The sequence below is a fragment of the Mustela nigripes genome, chromosome 4, assembly GCF_022355385.1.
Source record: "Mustela nigripes isolate SB6536 chromosome 4, MUSNIG.SB6536, whole genome shotgun sequence".
Classification (NCBI taxonomy): domain Eukaryota; kingdom Metazoa; phylum Chordata; class Mammalia; order Carnivora; family Mustelidae; genus Mustela; species Mustela nigripes.
Window position 1 is genome coordinate 153,439,254 of NC_081560.1, and position 19,392 is coordinate 153,458,645.

Consider the following 19,392-nt stretch of genomic DNA (forward strand, 5'->3'; position numbering starts at 1 on the left):
AGTACTATGACCATTATTTCCTTTCACTAGTCTTAGAGGGAATGCAGACCCAAGAATTGGTACTATGTCCATCCTTTCCTTCTGAACAATAGCATAATATACCTTTATCTATCATTTGAATGATCTAAATGCCTTTTGGTAAGTTATTATTAATTCTGCTGAGCCATGTTTATTGCTGAAGAGAAGTAAAATTAAAAGTGTGTAAATTATTAAATTTAGGAACCTTCAAGCACATGATAGATATCAGAGGGAAGACCAAAAATATCAATTGTCATTCAAATGTGGAAAATTTGGAAGAAGATAGTTATGCACATCAAGGTAAAATGTAGCCTTGAAAAGTAGATTTCTGTTTTGCTAGGGATGTGCAGAGGTCATGTATGGTGGCCAGAGACGAGAACTAGAACTCTGTGAACTGCAATGTGGCCAGAATGAGGACACAGGGTTCTCTAGCCTTGCACTCTAAGGCCATGTGATTTTTTTTTTTTATCTTGATGTTTTCATTCTGCAAATTGTTTCCCTCAGAGCCCGGTGGACCTGCTTGTTCTACAGAGTGTAGATGACAGGGTTCAGCAGTGGGGTCACCACCGTGTTCACAATGGCAGCCTCCCTGTTCGAGTCCAGCGTGTTTGTTTGCTTTGGTTTCACATATATAAACACATAGCTGCCATACATCAGAGAGAGGACTATGAGGTGAGAGGAGCAAGTGGAGAAAGCTTTCTTTTTCTCCTTGGCTGAGGGAAGTTGCATGATTGTGATTACTATGTTGCTGTATGCAATGATAGTTATGATAATGGATGTGAAAATAATAAACAAATCAAGAATTAAGGCCAACATTTCAACAGACCTGGTGTCAGAACAGGAGAGTTGAATCAAGGGGCCAAGTTCACAGAAAAAGTGGGGGATGACATGGGGGCCACAGAAGGATAACAGGGAGACTTTTCTAGCAGACCAGTGATGAGAGGGAAGGCCAAAGCGAAGCAGGCAGTGACCAGGAGGAAGAAAATCTTTGGGTTCATGATGGTCGAGTAATGCAGAGGCTTGCAAATGGCCACATACTGATCCAGAGACATCACGGCTATGAGGAAGAAAGCTGCTGCTCCCAGAAATAAAAAGACAAAAGCTTGTATGAAACAGGCAGGAAAGGAAATGGTTTGCTGAGAGAAAGATGACAAGCAACTTAGGAATAACAGCACTTACGACACCACCCTCCACAAAGGAGAAAATGCTGAGGAACAAGTACATAGGTGTGTGGAGCCGGGAGTTGGCACAGGTGATGGTGACTATGATAGCATTACCTGCAGTGGATGCCAGGTATGCCAGCAGGTGCAGCAGGAAGAGGACCTTTCCCAGGTGTTGGATGGCAGGAAACCCCTCCAAGGTGAATTCTTGGACAGATGTTCTATTCTCCATTTCTGTGAGCATCTCTTCCCATAGCAGTATCACTGCCGGTCTAACCTACAATAAAGACATTGGGGAGCACAATTGTTTTAGTGGGCATATGATTAGGTTTTTGCCTATCTAAGAAGGTGGTTAGACTGATAGCAAAGTTGGTTCTAGAGTCAGAAAGGCCAGACTTCAATACTAGTTCATTAATGAGTTCCAACTCCTGAAAGATGAGTCATCTTTGGAAAGGTAGTTAAGCGTTGTGGACTTCCCTTTCAACCTCTGTAGAAAAAAGATGATAGGATCTACCTATTAATATTCTTGTGAGAATTAAGATAAAGAATATAACTCACTTGGCATATGCCAACATTTCCTGTGTTTTCCTCTAGGTCTAATTGTAATCATTATTAACAGAATGCTTAAATAGAACATCATCAGTAAGCAGAGGTATTGACAGTTTCTTAGTTCTATCATTTTATTGTGTTTAATGATATTATCAATTTTCAGTAAACATAACAGTAAGTTTAGTAATATTCCCTTTGAGTATCCCCTTAATAATGTCACACATTCTATGGTCCAAGCTGTCATCATCATGATGTGTTGAGAGCTTGAGCTTATTCTATTCTGGTCACTGAAATTCAGTATTTCTGTTACTCACAATAATCAGGAGTTCCTTCTATCGAAGCAGAAACTGAGGCTTAGAGAGTTCCAGACAGCTTAGGTCACATAGCTGACTTTAGCCTGATTGCCAGAACCAGAACCCCTATAGCTTCCAAGTGCAGTGTCAAAACATTTTTAATTGGACCAAATCTATTGTTGTTGTTCTTTCAACCTTAAAAGAAAGATTCATTTTATTTATCTTAATTATTTCTAGCCTTAGGTAGTATTGCTGATGAGTTTTTGACCTGTAGAATGACATGGGGCTTAGGATCTGTGTTAGTACAGGCATTTTACAGAAGAGACTGGAGACCAGAGTTATTGAGGACTGCTCAACAACAGCTAAGCTGTAAATCTGGGACTTACCACTCAGCTTCCAGTTTAATGTTGGCCAGTGATGGAGGTGGGAGTGCAAATACTTCTTGGATTAACCCACTTGAGTGGATATGCTGGGCACCTGACACTCTTACATCAAAGCTCAGTGCTTTTTTTTTTTTTCCCCCCCTTCAGTCCTCCCAATCAGTAACTTCTCTCAGGTTGGTTTTGGCTCTAGCATTTTCAATACTGGGCTAAAGGTTGTGAGGAAAGTGTCTCTCTCATTAACCTGCCATGGATCAGGTCCTTGAAGGGCTGCTCATGAAAGCAAACTGCTCATCTCTGAGTGGTACAGTCTAAAGGAGCCTCTCCTTTTGTTCCTGTTGACCCCAGTAAGCCCACCAATTTACCAGGATGCCTGAGGCCAGGCATGTACAGAAGAGTCACCACATGGGAGGCAGGGCTTCCTTCCTTCACAGCTATTATCTTCTAAGAAATCAAGAGCTTGCTCCAGGCTGAGGGGAAAGAGAAGGAAACTCATTTGTCACAGCCTGTTGTTCCAGAGTGGGTATGAATATGATCCCATGTTGCCAGTGTTCTGAATGACAAAGCTCTGTTTCAGTAGCCCAGAGGTTTCATAGCACAACAAGTCTACACAGAGGCCTGGGCCTCTGAAACCCCAGAAAGGAGCAGACAGATAAAATAATCACATTTCATAGCCCCCAGTTCTGGGCTAGAGCTGAACTTCCACTAGTTAGGATTCTGATGAAATGTCTGGTTCTGCTTCCCCCAGTGGGTAGAAGCCCACCTACCATGCCACAATCCTGTCACCTCCTATACTGGTTATACACAGCAGGCAGCTTATAGGTTTAGCCTTGGATGTTGCTGAGACAAGGGTCTTTCTGTGGCAGTGCTCCATGTTATGGGCACACCTGCTCCAAATACCTTCTCTTACACTATTCTCCTCCATCTTATTGTTACCTTTCCTTGTGAGTAGCATCCTTGTTTTACTGCATCAACAGTGAGAAGGTGCTGACGAGCAAATCTGAGGCTCCCGGGTGTTTTCCCAATGAGACTGCATAGTCACCAAGTAGGATGGACCCAGCCAGTATGCAGAGAGTACATGCTTTCAAACCTTATTAGATGCTGAAGAGACAGGGGCAGAAAGTAAAGGGGTAGCAGGTGTCCTGGGGGTAATTAATTGGTCACTGTTGAGAACAAATTCCTGGTGATACCCTTATATTTATATTTCCATTGTCTGCGGTGAAGCTGACTCCCAGATGTCTGCATTGTTCTCTGCCAAGATTTTTCAAGGAAATTATATGACAATTTCCCAAGGGTTTCTAAAATCCCAAGTTGAACATTACTACTGATTTGAGGTAATAGTTCAAATGACAATTTTCTACATGTGATGTGTGCCCTGAGGCCAGAGTATTGCTAAAATAATAGATTTTTATGGTGAGAAAGAGCTGGACCACACCCTAGCTATCATCAACCTTTTGGGAAGATAATGGGGAAATCCACCTTTCTTGGTCAATCATTCTTCATGCTTCCACCAACATTTTGATTCCTCTCATTGCATATTTTCATCTGTAGAATATTTTTGGTGTGCTCTCCCGGCTCCTTGAAATTGAAAGCAAACACTTCTTCCTCTTCAGGGAAGAAGGGGGAAGACTAGGTGGTTTCTGTAACATCTCTAACCTGGCAGGCCTCCCTCTCTTTAAAAGAATCTGTGGTATAGATCCTCTTCCTCAGAAGAGGAAGAGATGTGAGCCTCAGGGTAGAGAAGTTGTACCCATAGCAACCACTGGGTTGGAGAGGTGCTTCTTCTCCTGGGTATCTCAGCTGGGCTTCAGTGGCAGGAGTAACCCATTTTTCTGTGGTCTTTGGCTTCCCATTAACCTCAGAGAAGGGAACTAAACTACCAAGGTGAATTTGTAGGCAACCCTGTGGAATATGGTAGCATGTGGAAATTTGTTCTACCTCTCTCTGTCTTCACTAGTATTGATCTTGGTAGGTCAAGGGAAATATAGGAAATTTCACAAGTATTCATGTGGGTTGCACTGTCTCACAAATAGACAAAAACATTTTTATAATGTCTGTCCATCTACACACTCTGTTTTCAATCCAGGCCAAACTTGGACCTCATGGTTATTTTCTCACTTAAAAGCAAGGAAAAATGTATATAAAGGGAGGAGAATTATAGAAGCTAGAGCAGCATGAGACTATCCATTTTAATGCTCAGGTAAAGGCTCATTTACATGGGGTTTTAATTTTACTCAATGCCAGCTTTATGGTGCAGAAACACCTGTCACACCTGACTGAGTCCCAATGCCAACATGATGTGGGGATGTGGGAGGAGAGGGTCTGGTATGTGGTTTCATGGAAAGGTTTACAAAGGGAGTACTCAAAGAAATGGGTTGAACTAAGTATATATTGCATATAATAGAAAGGATGGTGAGCTAGCATAAGGAAATGTTTCTGATTGTCCTTGGTCTATAGCTTTTTTCTGGATAGTTGTCTTACTGCTCTCCAGTGATCCTCCTCCCACCTCTCTATGTTGTTTTGATATAGTCCTAATAGTTTACTTACGCTTTTGTTTTACTTGCCTCAGGAGACACATCTAGAAAGAAGCTGCTACAGGCAATGTCTAAGATGTTACTGCCTGGGCTCTCTTGTAGGCTTCTTCTGGTTTCATGTTTCACATTTAGGTCTTTAATCCATTATCAGTTAATTTTTGTGTATGATGTAATAATGTGGCCCAGTTTCACTGTTTTGCATATAGTTGTCCAGTTTTTCCAACACCATTTGTTGAAGAGACTGTCTTTTTCCCTTTTGATATTTTTTCCTCCTTTTCAAAATTAATTGACCATATAGTTGTGTTTCACTTCTGTTTTCTATTCTGTTTCATTGATTTATGTGTATATTTTTCTGCCAGTACCATACTGTATTGATCACTACAGTTTTGTAATACAACTTGAAGACTTATTATAATGCCTCCAGGTTTGCTTTTCCATCTCAAGAATGCTTTGTCTATTCGAAGTTTTCTGTGGTTCCATAGAAATTTTAGGATAGTTTGTTGTAGCTCTGTGAAAATGCTGTTGGTATTTTGATATGGATTGCATTTAATGTCTAGATTATCTTGGGCAGGATAGCCATTTTAACAGTATCTGTATTTTCACAGTATCTTCTTTTTAACAGTATCTTCATTTTAACAGTATCTTCTGATCCATGTGCATGGAATGTCTTTCCCTTTGTGTCATCTTCAATTTCTTTCATCAGTGCATTATAGTTTTCAGAGTACAGTTCTTTCACTCCTTTGGTTAGGTTTGTTCCTAGGTATCTGATTGTTTTTTGGTGCAGAGATTATTCCTTGATTTCTTTTTCTGCTACTTCATTATTAATATATAGATATGCACCAGCTCTACCCATTGATGATGTACTCTGAATAAACTGAATTGGTTTATCAGTTCTAGCAATTATTGGTGGAGTGGTTTGGCTTTTCTACATAGAGTATCGTGTCATGTGCAGATAGTGAAAGTTTGGCATTTTCCTTGCTGATTTGGATGCTTTTTATTTCTTTTTGTTGTGTGATTGCTATGGGTAGGACTTCTAGTAATATTCTGAATAAAAGTGGTGAGAGTGGACAGTCTTGTCCTGTTCCTGACAGTAGAGGAAAAGCTTAGGTTTTCCCCATTGAGGATGATATTCACTATGTTTTTTTTCATATATGGCCTTTATGATGTTGAGGTATGTTCCCTATAACCTATGTTGTTCAGGAGTTTTATCATGAATGGGCTTTGCCAATGCTTTTTCTACATCTATTGTAAGGTTCATATGGCTCTTATCCTTTCTTTTATTAATGTGGTGTATCATGTTGATTGATTTTTGAATATTGAACCACTCTTGCAGCCCAAGAATCACTGCCCCTTCATCATGGTGAATGATTCATGGTGAGTGTACCCTTGGATTTGGTTTGTTAGTATTTTGTTGAGAATTTTTGTGACAATGTTCATCATGAATTTTGACCTGTAGTTCTCTTTTATTGGGGTCTTTGTCTGGTTTTGGTGTTAGGGTAATGCTGTCTTCATGGAATGAATTTGGAAACTTTCCTTCTATTTTGGAGACAGTTTCAGAAGAAATAGTATTACCTCTTCTTTAAATGTTTGGTAGAACTTGTCTGTGAATCCATCTGGCCTTGGACTTTTGTTTGATGAGAATTTTTTATTCCTGATTCTATTTCTTTGCTGGTTATCAGTCTGTTCAAGTTTTCTATTTCTTTTGTTTCAATTTTGGTAGTTTCTATGTTTCTAGACATTTTTCCATTTCTTCCAGGTTGTCTAATTTTTTGGCAAATATTTATTCATAATATTCTCTTCTAATTGTTTGTATTTCTGTGGTATTGGTTGTTATTTCTCCTCCCTCATTTTTTTGGTTTTATGTATTTGGGTCCTTTCTCTTTTCTTTTTGATAAGTGTGGCTAGAGTTTACAATTTTATTAATTTTTTCAAAGAATCATCTCCTGATTTCTTTGTTCCATTATTTATTTTTAGTTTCTATATCATTTATTTTTGCTCTAATCTTTATTATTTTCTACTTTCTACTGGCTTTAAGGTTTATTTATATTTCTTTTTCTAACTTCTATAGGCATAACATTAGGTTATTTATTTGAGAGTTTTCTTGCTTCTTGAGGTAGGCTTGTGTTCCTATATATGTTCCTCTTGAGGCTGCATTTGCATGGAGCACTGGGTGTGGTACATGAACAATGAATTCTGGAACACAGAAAGGGAAAAAAAAAAAACTGCTGTTGCTGCATCTAAAAGGTTTTTTTCTTTTAATTTTTAAAATTTTTATTTTATTTTTTCAGTGCTTCAAGATTCATTATTTATGCACCAAATCCTGTGCTCCACTTAATAGGTGCCCTCCTTAATACCAAACACCAAGCTCACCCATCCCCCCACACCCCTCCCTTCCAAAACCCTCAGTTTGTTTCTCAGACTCCACAATCTCTCATGCCTCCTTTCCCACTCCAATTTCCCCCAATTCATTTTTCCTTTCCTTCTCCTAATGTCCTCCATGTTTTTTTTTCATTTATTTATTTTCAGCACAACAGTATCATTATTTTTTCACCATACCCAGTGCTACATGCAATCCATGCCCTCTATAATACCCACCACCTGGTACCCCAACCCCCCCCCCCCCCCCGCCACTTCAAACCCCTCAGATTGTTTTTCAGAGTCCATAGTCTCTCATGGTTCAATTTCCCTTCCAATTTACCCCAACCCCCTTCTCTCTAACTCCCCATGTCCGCATGCTTTCTGTTATGCTCCACAAATAAGTGAAACCATATGATAATTGACTCTCTCTGCTTGACTTATTTCACTCAGCATAATCTCTTCCAGTCCCATCCATAGTTGCTACAAAAGTTGTGTATTCATCCTTTCTGATGGAGACATAATACTCCATAGTGTATATGGACCACATCTTTCTTATCCATTCGTCTGTTGAAGGGCATCTTGGTTCTTTCCACAGTTTGGCGACCGTGGCCATTGCTGCTATAAACATTGGGGGTACAGATAGCCCTTCTTTTCACTACATCTGTATCTTTGGGGTAAATACCCAGGAGTGCAATGGCAGGGTCATAGGGAAGTTTTATTTTTAATTTCTTGAGGAATCTTCACACTGTTCTCCAAAGAGGCTGCACCAACTTGCATTCCCACCAACAGTGGAAGAGGGTTCCCCTTTCTCCACATCCTCTCCAACACATGTTGTTTCCTGTCTTGTTAATTTTGGCCATTCTAACTGGTGTAAGGTGATATCTCAATGTAGTTTTAATTTGAATCTCCCTGATGGCTAGTGATGATGCAGTAATCTCTTCGATATCAGCCACAGCAACTTCTTTCAAGATATGTCTCCAAAGGCAAAGGAAACAAAAGCAAAGATGAACTTTTGGGACTTCATCAAAATCAAAAGCTTCTGCACAGCAAAGGAAACAACCAAGAAAACAAAGAGGCAACCCACGGAATGGGAGAAGATATTTGCAAATGACAGTACAGACAAAAGGTTGATATCCAGGATCTATAATGAACTTCTCAAACTCAACACACACAAAACAGACAATTATATCAAAAAATGGGTATTTACCCCAAGGATACAGATGTCGTGAAAAGAAGGGCCATCTGTACCCCAATGTTTATAGCAGCAATGGCCACGGTCGCCAAACTGTGGAAAGAACCAAGATGCCCTTCAACGGACGAATGGATAAGGAAGATGTGGTCCATATACACTATGGAGTATTATGCCTCCATCAGAAAGGATGAATACCCAACTTTTGTAGTAACATGGACAGGACTGGAAGAGATTATGCTGAGTGAAATAAGTCAAGCCGAGAGAGTCAATTATCATATGGTTTCACTTATTTGTGGAGCATAACAAATATCATGGAGGACAAGTGGTGTTAGAGAGGAGAAGGGAGTTGGGGGAAATTGGAAGGGGAGGTGAATCAGGAGAGACTATGGACTCTGAAAAACAATCTGAGGGGTTTGAAGTGGCGGGGTTTGGGAGGTTGGGGTACCAGGTGGTGGGTATTATAGAGGGCATGGATTGCATGGAGCACTGGGTGTGGTGAAAAAATAATGAATACTGTTTTTCTGAAAATAAATAAATTGAAAAAAATTTTAAAAAGTGGGCAGAAGATATGGACAGACACTTCTCCAATAAAGACATACAAATGGCTATCAGACACATGAGAAAATGTTCATCATCACTAGCCCTCCATGTTTTGATGTGGTGTTCCATGATTCATTAGTTGTGTATAACACCAAGTGTTCATTACAACCTGTGCCTTTTTTTTTTTTTTAAATCTGATCTTGGTTTTCTCCCTCAGACTGTTGGAATTCTTTTCCTGCTTTAGGTCTTAAAATTTCTAGGGACATCATCACGATCATCACCATCATCATAATTATCTCATCACAATAAATATGTAGATCGCACTGCTAAATCCATCTCAGACATTAAGTTGCATTATTTATATTAATTTACTTAGTCTTAATCTTGTTTCACAGATAAGAAAACAAAGTTGCAGTTTTTACTTTTTCTGAAGGTAGAGATCATTTGGTTATTTCATGGGAACAAATTATCAAGAATTTAAGTAGAAGATGGTGCATCAAAAGCAAAGTGTATAACTCCTAGCTGCTCACTAAGTGTTTATAATTCAACATTTTGTCAATAGCTGAATGGTGGAAGATTCTGCACTGAAAATCATTCACCCAAAGCCTAAAAGCCTCAACCTATTTTCTCTTAATATCAAAAATTGCAACAGAAGTTGATAGATGGAATTCTGTGGTCTTTTGCAGAAGGGGTATTTTTATTTATTTTTTAGTCTGGAAAGATTTTAAGATTTCTTTATATTTGGTGTTTGTAGGTTGTATCATGCATGTCTAGATACCAACATTTTAATATTTATGCTGTTCATGCAAGCAATTTGGAATTTGTCTTGACCGTTTATGAAATAATTTATTTCCCTATTTTTTCTGTGTTCTCTATACCAAAATCCCTAATAGACAGAATTTGGGTATTTTGGGCCAAATTACTCTCCCTACAAATTTTCTGCCTCCTTCTCTGTCTGTATTTTACTTTCTGAAATGTCTCCATTTGCTTATTTGCCAACAATCCTAATGATTCTTTTCTTTCAGCTACTACACTTTTAATTTATAAAAGCTTTTTCTTTTTTTTAATAGTTGACCTCAAAACTTAGCAGTGTTTTAAGGATGCAATATTATCTTGGAGCAACGTGTGCTGAATTTTGTTTATTATTTTCTTTTTCGATGGGTTTGGAGGGAAGAGGTAGCAGCAGTTGTTTCCACCCTGCTCTACCCTACCCTCTAGATCACAGCAGATGGCACTCATTTTAGAGACTCCCTTGCCAGTAGTGATCCAGATTGAATCCCACTAGTGAAAAGCATAGTGTGATGGCTGGAAGGTAGAAGGAAGAAGAGCCATTATTGTTCCCTTAAAAGTGATGGTTGCATGGGCTACAAAGAAAATGGTATCAAGGAATTGAAGGCTGGTGAACACAGTGTGGTTGTGGAAAACATTTAATAAAACTGTAGACTCCAGTTACTCTTAAAACAACTCACATCCACTGAAGCCATAATGACCCTACTAATGCAAATCTGACCTAGCTTACCAGGGTTTCAACCCTAATGAATCCCCTGCTGCCCTCAATAAGCTAAAATCATCACCCACAAGTCTTCCTATTTTGGTTCCTGAATGTCTATTTCCATTCAACTACTGAAAAACTCTCTTCCTGCACATGGTATTTGACATCACTCATAGTTTAGACTCTGCCTATGCCTTCAGCTCATCTTGTTCTATTTATTTTCCATCTCACCATCCCTGTAAGCATATGGAAACATGATTTTATAGAGACATGCTTCACAAATGCTGTTGACCCTCTTTAAATACCCTCTATTTTCATTACCAAAATGGAAAATTTCTTTTGTCTTCTAAGACACAAAATTTCTATGTCTTCCTTCTGTTCAATTGATGAATTTAATTTACTATGGTATCCCATAATAAAGACTAAACTTAGCCAAGACACAATGACAAGGTGATCATTGCATTATTATGTCTCTGATCTAATGGATCTATATGTATAGAAAATGAGTGTTTTTGGTGATAGTGTATGTGTAGGCATGTGCTACTGATGAATGCCTTTCTGCTTTAAAACATGCATTGGTATACAATTTGTTTTTGTTTGTTTATTTGTTTGTTTTAGTTTTTTTTATTAATTATTTTTATTAACATATAATGTATTATTTGTCCCAAGGATACAGGTCTATGAATCGTCAGGCTTACACATTTCACAGCACTGACCATATCACATACCCTCCCAAATGTCCATAATACAATTTGTTTTTACCATTACATGGCCCTACAACTGCTTTGAAGCTATAATCCAGTTACATAATGGGAATCAGATATTAGATATTTGAGCTCAATGAAATCATTCTAGCTATTCTTCTTTCTGGTAGTTCCATAACTCAACATGTGAGATGGGTTTGAATATGTCTTGTTTTTGAAGAACTTATATATAAAAAATGATCTACTTAACACAGAAAGCAAAGAGTATCTTTTAGCTCTCAGCTAAACTATGAATTTAACAATCAAAATAACTTTCTGATTGTCTTCAAAACATATAGAGTACTTTCTCCCATTCTGTGAGTTGCCTCTTTGTTTTGCTGACTGTTTCTTTTGCTGTGCAGAAGCTTTTTATCTTGATGAAGTCCCAAAAGTTCATTTCACTTTTGTTTCCTTTGCCTTTGGAGATATGTCTTGAAAGTTGCTGTGGCCCATGTCAGAGAGGTTACTGCCTATGCCCTCCTCCCACTCCCAGGATCCTGATAGATTCCTGCCTCACGTTGAGGTCTTTTATCCATTTTGAGTTTATCTTTGTGTATGGTGTGAGAAAATGGTCAAGTTTAATTCTTCCATGCATAGCTACTCAATTTTCCCAGCACCACTTATTGAAGAGACTGTCTTTTTCCTGCTGTATATTTTTTTTTCCTGCTTTGTTGAAGATTATTTAACCATAGAGTTGTGGGTCCATATCTGAACTCTCTACTCTGTTCCACTGGTCTATGTCTGTTTTTGTGCCTGTACCATGCTGTCTTGCTGATCACAGCTTTGTAGCAAAGCTTGAAATCAGGGCTGATATCCATGATCTATAAAGAACTCCTCAAACTCAACACACACAAAACAGATAATCACGTCAAAAAATGGGCAGAAGACATGAACAGACACTTCTCCAAAGAAGACATACAAATGGCTATCAGACACATGAAAAAATGTTCATCATCATTAGCCAGCAGGGAGATTCAAATCAAAACCACATTGAGATACCACCTTACACCAGTTAGAATGGCCAAAATTAACAAGACAGTAAACAACAAATGTTGGAAATGACCTGGAGAAAGGGGAGCCCTCTTACACTATTGGTGGGAATGCAAGTTGGTGCAGCCACTTTGGAAAACAGTGTGGAGATTCCTTAAGAAATTAAAAAATAGAGCTGTCCTATGACCCTGCAATCGCACTGCTGGGAATTTACCCCAAAGACATAGATGTAGTGAAAAGAAGGATGATCTGTACCCCAATGTTCATAGCAGCAATGGCCACAATTGCCAGACTGTGGAAAGAGCCAAGATGCCCTTCAATAGTTGAATGGGTAAAGAAGATATGGCCCATATATACAATGGAGTCTTATGCCTCCATCAGAAAGGATGAATACTCTACATTGTATCAATTTTGTATCAACATGGACAAGACTGAAGGATATTATGCTGAGTGAAATAAGTCAAACAGAGAGAGTCAATTTTCATATGGCTTCACTTACTTGTGGAGCATAAGGAATAACATGGAGGCCATTAGGAAAAGGAAAGGAAAAGTGAACTGGGGGAAATCAGAGGGGGAGACTGTGGACTCTGAGAAACAAACTGAAGATTTTATAGGGAAGGGTGAATCTGGTAGTGGGTATTAAGGAGGGCATGTATTATATGGAGCACTGGGTGTGGTGCATAAACAATGAATCTTGGAATACTGAAAAAATAAAATAAAATAAAAATTAAAAAAAACATATAGACAAGAAAACAAACTATTAAAAAAAATGGAAGAAGAAACTGAATAGACACTGTTCCAAAGAGGACAAACAAATGGCCCACAGGTACATGAAAAGATGCTCACCACCACTAATGCAAATGCAAACGTCACTAAAGGAAAAATACAAGTAAGACCACAATCAGATATCACTTCACACTTCTTTAGATAGCTTTTACCAAAACTCCCCACAAAGGATAAGAAGAGTTAGGAAGCATGTGAAGAAAAAGGGACGCTTGTACACTGTTGATGAAAATGTAAACTGGTGAAGCCTCTCTGGTAAACATTGTATTTTCTGAAACATTTCAAAATAGAATTACCATTTGATCTAGCAATCCCACCTCTGGGTATATAGCCAAAGAAATTGAAATATGGATCTCAAAGAGATATCTGTACTCCGTGTTCACTGCAGCAGGTTTCACAATTGCTACAATGTGCAAATAACCTTAAAGTCCATGAAAAGAAGAATGGATAAATAAAATGCAGTATATATACATTATGGAATTTCATTCAATCTTTGCAAAGAAGAAGATCTTGCCACTTGCAACCACATGGATATACGTGGAGGACACTATTCTAAGGAAAAATGCTGGCAACAGAAAGACAAACATTGCATGATTTCACTTATATGTGGAATCTAAACAAATACCTGGAAGCAGAATGTAGAAAGGTGATTGCCAGGGGCTGAGGGAGAGTGAAATAAGGAGGTATTGATCAAGTTTCAGTTATACATAATAAGTAAGTTCTGTAGGTCTGTATAGCATAGGGCCTGTGACTAAGAATAGTTTATTGCCTACTTCAGATTTTGCTAAGAGATTTAGATCTTAAATTAACTGCTTTTACCTACCACATAAGGGCAAAAATTCAACAACAAAAGGGTCAGGAAGAAATTTTTGAAAGTGATAGATAGATTAATGGCATTGATAGTAATGATGGTTTTAAGGGTGTATACTTATTTCCAAATACATCAAATTATAAACATGATATATACAGCTTTTTGAATGTCAATCATACATCAGTGAAGTAGTTTAATTTTTATATTTGGAAATGTCATGAATACAGAATTAGCTTAGGGAACTTGTCTCAATAAAATGTTTTAAGGATCACAATTTAGTGCATTAATCTCCAAATTAGGGTATGTCCTTCATGGGGGATCATATACAGCTGGCAATGACCATCCTGGATTTATAGACTCAGTTTTGGATTTATAGTCTTCATTTTTCTATTTGTCAAGCTCAGTCTTCAAGTCTCTCTCAAGATAATATGAAGTGCATTTAGTTACTTTAAGTATAATAAATTATTATCAAACAGAAAACAAGATTCACACTGTTTTCTGTAGTTTGAACACAATTCCTTGATTTATTGCTAAATTATTGAAACTTATCTACTTCCATACACTTCAGGAGTTTAAATCACAGGGTAGAACATTATTTCCATGTTTCTGCAGCATCTTGCTGCTATGTCCATGAGTATTTTCAAGTGGACCCTAGAGATTATCTGGCTCAATCTTCGTATTTTATGAAGAAGGGGACTTACATATTTTTGGAAGTTGACCAGTTGAAGGCAGCACAGGCTTGTCCAGTGCAAATGATTCAGAGTCTACTTTGGCCCCTTTGAATTCCATTCCCACTGGCACTTCCCTAAGCCATTATTCTTTTTCTTGGGAAGGAGAATGCGTACAGTGTCTGTGCCCATTGTTGTACTCTGATCTTGGCTTTTACAACCTCTGTTCAATTCAATGTGTACAGTCATTTGTGAATTTTTAGGGCATCTTTGATATTTCTTCATTGTCCATCAGGTGAAATCTGAACTTTGTAATGGAACCATCAAGGCCAAATAAGATCTAATATTGGTGTAGAATATGTTTCATGAAAGGTATTTGAGATTATCTAACCTTGGGGTCTGGTTTAGAAATAAAATAAAAGTTGTGTTAATCTTTGTAAAGATGTTTCCTCTGAAGAAAATATAGATACATCCTAGTTGGGAAATAAGTGCGAAAGGTACAAAAGTTTAAGGATTGAGTTCATGGAAATATTAGTTCTAATGTGGGTTATTTACTAATAACCCACATTATTATTATTAACAAGGTTCTTCACAAGATAACTTTATAGTTGACAACACAAGTCAAGCAAAAAAACTGTTTAATTAGTTTCTTTTCATTAGCACTATGAAGTATGTAAGCAAATAACTTAGGTTCCCTCAACCTGACACTTCAGAAGAAATTTTCGAAGTATGAGATAAGTGCTCTCTTCCACAGATATACACAAGTACTCTGTGACCGCTTTAGGAGAGGAATCAATCATAATTATGCATTATGCATCTGAGGGGTTAGAGCTAGAATAAATAACTTAAAAAATAGGAGCTGGACAGCTGTGGGATGATGTAGTCATTCCTTCTTCCTGGACAGTGGTCTAAGCCTGAAAAGAATTCTGTTTCTCTCCAGCATGGGATGATGCATACATATATACCTAAGCTAACAACATTTCAGAGCATACCTGAATCAAACCAAATATATTCCAAGGTGCCAGAATGCAGACAAATGGTTCTCTGAAGCCCTCCACTCCAAGGCCATGTTATTTTTTTTTTTCATCTTCATCTTTTCATTCTGCACATCATCTCTCTCAGAGCCCGGTGGACCTGCTTGTTCCGCAGAGTGTAGATGACAGGGTTCAGAAGTGGGGTCACCACAGTGTTCACAAGGGCAGCCTCTCTGTTGGAGTCCAGCCTGTTCTTTTGTCTTGGTTTCACATATATAAAGACACTACTTCCATACATCAGAGAGAGGACTATGAGGTGAGAGGAGCAGGTGGAGAAAGCTTTCTGTTTCTCCTTGGCTGATGGGAGTCGTACAATTGTGACTACTATGTTGCTGTACGCAATGATGGTTATGATAAGGGATGTCAACAAAATAAATAAGGCAAGGAAAAAAGCCAACATTTGGATAGACCAGGTGTCAGAACAGGAGAGATGAATCAGGGGGCCTATGTCACAGAAGAAATGGGGGATGACATAGGGACCACAGAAGGATAACTGGGAAATCTTCACTAGTGGACCTGTGATAAGACTGAAGGACAATGTGAAGCAGGAAGCGACCAGGATAAAGCAAGTCTTCAGGTTCATGATAGTCGGGTAATGCAGAGGCTTGCAAATGGCCACATACCGATCCAGAGACATCACTGCTATGAGGAGGAAACCTGTTGCTCCCAGAAATACAATAAGAAAGGCTTGTATGAAACAGGCAGGAAAGGAAATAGTTTGCCTGCCTAAAAGAAAGATGTGCAACAACTTAGGGATAACAGCATTTATGAAACAACACTCCAAAAAGGAAAAGATGCTCAGGAAAAAGTACATAGGTGTGTGGAGTTGGGAATCGGCACAGGTGATGGTGATTATGACTGCATTGCCTACAGTGGATGCCAGGTATGCCATCAGGTGTACAAAGAAGAGGACCTTTCCCAGGTGCTGGATGGCAGGAAACCCCTCCAAGGTGAATTCTTGGACAGTTGTCCCATTCCTCATTTCCATGAACATCTTCTTCTATAGCAACATCCCTGCTGGTCTTATCCTTCAATAGAGACATCAGGGAGCACAAAGGTTTTAGAGGAGCATATGATCCAGTTATCTGCCTATCCAAAAAGGTGACTAGGCTGATAGGAAAGTAGTTTAGGCAGTTGGTCCTTGAATTAGAAGGACCTGAGTTCAATACTAGTTCAATACTAAGTTCTAACTCCAAAGGGATGTATCTCCTTTGGAAAGGATGTTAGGCTTTGTGAACTTCACTTTCAGCCTCTTAGAATGAAGATGATACGAACGACCTGTTCATGTTCTTGTGAGAATTAATTAAGATAAAGCATGTAACTCGGCGTATGAAGTTAATGTTTCCTTTGTGTCCCTCAAAGTCTAATTGTAATGTTATGGTCATTAATATAATGCTTAAATAGAGCATCACTAGGAGGCAGGAGTTGGTATTTTTGTAATTATACTACATTTTATTGTTTTTAATAATATCAATTTGTAAGTAAGCATAACAGTGATATTAGTAATGTTCTTTTGAATATCTGCTTTAATAATGTATACATTTTATAGTCCAAGTTGTCAGATCATCATAACTTGTTGAGGACTTATGCATGGTACTATGCTTATCACTGATATTCAGTATTTCTATTTTTCTTCAAAATAACCATGAGCCCCTTCCTCTCCAGAAGCAAAAACTGAGGCTTAGAGAGTTCCAGAGAGCTTAGGTCACAGAGTTAGTTCTTGAGCTGGAACTGCCAGATCTTAGAGCCCCTCCTGTTTTTAACTACAGTGTTAAAATATTTTCAAAGGGAAACAAATGTATTGCTGATGAAAGATTTGCTTTATTTATCTTGATTCCATCCTTAGTTAGAGTCGCTGATGAGTTACTGACCTGTGGAATGACATGGGGCTTACAGAGGATCTACATTAACACAAGCATTTTATAGAAGAGACTGGAGACTAGAGACATTATGGGCCACTCAGTGGCATGACATAAAATAGAAATCCAAGATTTAACACCACCCCCACCCAAGGTTCATGCTGGGTTTTGGTGGAGGTGGGAGAGACAGTAGGTCATAGGATTAACCCTCTTAGGTGAATATGCTGGACACCTGGTATTCATATACTCACTCTTTTTTTTTTATTTTTTATTTTTTATAAACATATATTTTTATCCCCAGGGGTACAGGTCTGTGAATCACCAGGTTTACACACTTCACAGCACTCACCAAAGCACATACTCTCCCCAATGTTCATAACCCCACCCCCCTTCTCTCAACCCCCCTCCCCCCAGCAACCCTCTGTTTTGTGAGATTAAGAGTCACTGATGGTTTGTCTCCCTCCCAATCCCATCTTGTTTCATTGATTCTTCTCCTACATATACTCACTCTTACATCAAAGCTCAGGAACATTTTCTCTCTTCAGTCGTCTCAGTGACTTCTCTGAGGATGGTTTTTGGCTCCTGCATATCAGTACTAGGGTAAAGGGTGGCAGTGTGGTATGTGTCAATCTCACTTACCAACTGTGGGCCCGGTCCTCTGAAGAGCTGGTCTTGAAACCGAACTCCTCACCCCTGAGTGGCACAGCATCAAGGAGCCCCTGCTTCTGTTCCTGTTGACCCCATTAAGTCCGTCAAGGCACCAGGACCCCGAAACCAGGTGCACACACAAGTCACCAAATGAAGGGCAGGGCTTCTTCCTCTTGCAGCTATTGTATTCTAAGAAATCAAGAGCTTGCTCTAGGCTGAGGGGAAAGGAGAGAGAAGGAATCTCATTTGTTACAGCCTGTTGTCCTTGAGGGGGTGAATGTGCATCACATGCTGTCAGGGTCTGGCCAACAAAGCCCTGTTTCCACAGCCCAGAATGTGTCATAGCACAAGTCTGCAGGGCAGCCTTGACCACTGAAACCCTAGAAAGGATCAGAGAGATTAAAACAACCATATTTCACTGCCTCCAATTCAGGACTGGAGCTTGACTCCCAGACTACGTAGGGTTCTGATGAAAGGTCTGGCCCTGCCTCCCTCAGTGGGTTAAAGCCCACCAAACATGCAATGTTGCTGCCCACCTCCCATACTCTTCAGCAGGAGTTGGCATCTTCTATGTTAAGCTCTGGGTGTTACCAAGACAAGGCTCCCTCTACTGCAGTGCTCCTCATAATGGGTTCCACTCCTCCAAGACACCTTCTAAGTCACAAAGCTCCTCCACCAAATGCTCACCTTTCCAAGGGAGAAGCAGCCTTATTTTACTGTATCCTAATGAGAAGCTGCTGAGAGGCAAGTCTGAGGCTCTGTGATATTTTTGCCGCAAGACCCGTCACCAAGTAGGATGGACCCAGGCAATGAACAGAGAGTAAAGGCCCCCAAACCTTATGAGATGCTGAAAAGACAGGTGAAGAAAGGAAAGACATGACTAGTGTGCTGAGTGCAGCTAATTGGTCACTGTTGAGGATAGGAGTTGTTGGTGCAACCCTTATATTTATCTTTCCATTGTCTATGGTGATGCTGATTCCCAGATGTCTGCATTGTTCTCTGCCAAGATTTTTCAAGGAAATTATATGAAAATTTCCCAAGGGTTTCTAAAACCCCAAGTTGAATATTGCTACTGATAGGAAGTAAAAGTCCAGACTACAAGTTTCTACATGTGGTTTATGCACCTTGGCCAGAACACTGTTGTTAACAGAATCGATTTTATGGTGAATAAGAGCTGGTTTACCCCATGGCTTTCATCAGACTTTTGGGAAGATACTGGGGAAAGTCCTTCTGAGTGTTTGGATCCTCTTTCCTCTACTCTCCCATTGATCCTCAAGCCACATTCTTCATGTCTACAAGTTTATGGCCTTCCACTAAATGGTTTTCTCTACACTTTTAAT

At 39.1% G+C, this 19,392-nt stretch overlaps 1 protein-coding gene and 1 pseudogene across 1 annotated transcript; both read right to left on the minus strand.

Annotated features, from left to right (window-relative positions):
* Positions 1-483: 483 nt before the first annotated feature.
* LOC132015307 (olfactory receptor 6C74-like) lies at positions 484-1,434 on the minus strand (annotated as a pseudogene).
* Positions 1,435-15,600: 14,166 nt separating this feature from the next.
* LOC132016455 (olfactory receptor 6C75-like) lies at positions 15,601-16,557 on the minus strand. The gene has a single exon (XM_059397697.1). It carries the CDS (start codon positions 16,537-16,539, stop codon positions 15,601-15,603), a length of 939 nt encoding a protein of 312 aa, XP_059253680.1. The 5' UTR covers positions 16,540-16,557.
* Positions 16,558-19,392: the final 2,835 nt, after the last annotated feature.

Coding starts and splice junctions, on each gene's coding strand:
- LOC132016455 (XM_059397697.1), bottom strand. CDS start 16,539: ATGTTCATGGAAATGAGGAATGGGACAACTGTCCAAGAATTCACCTTG.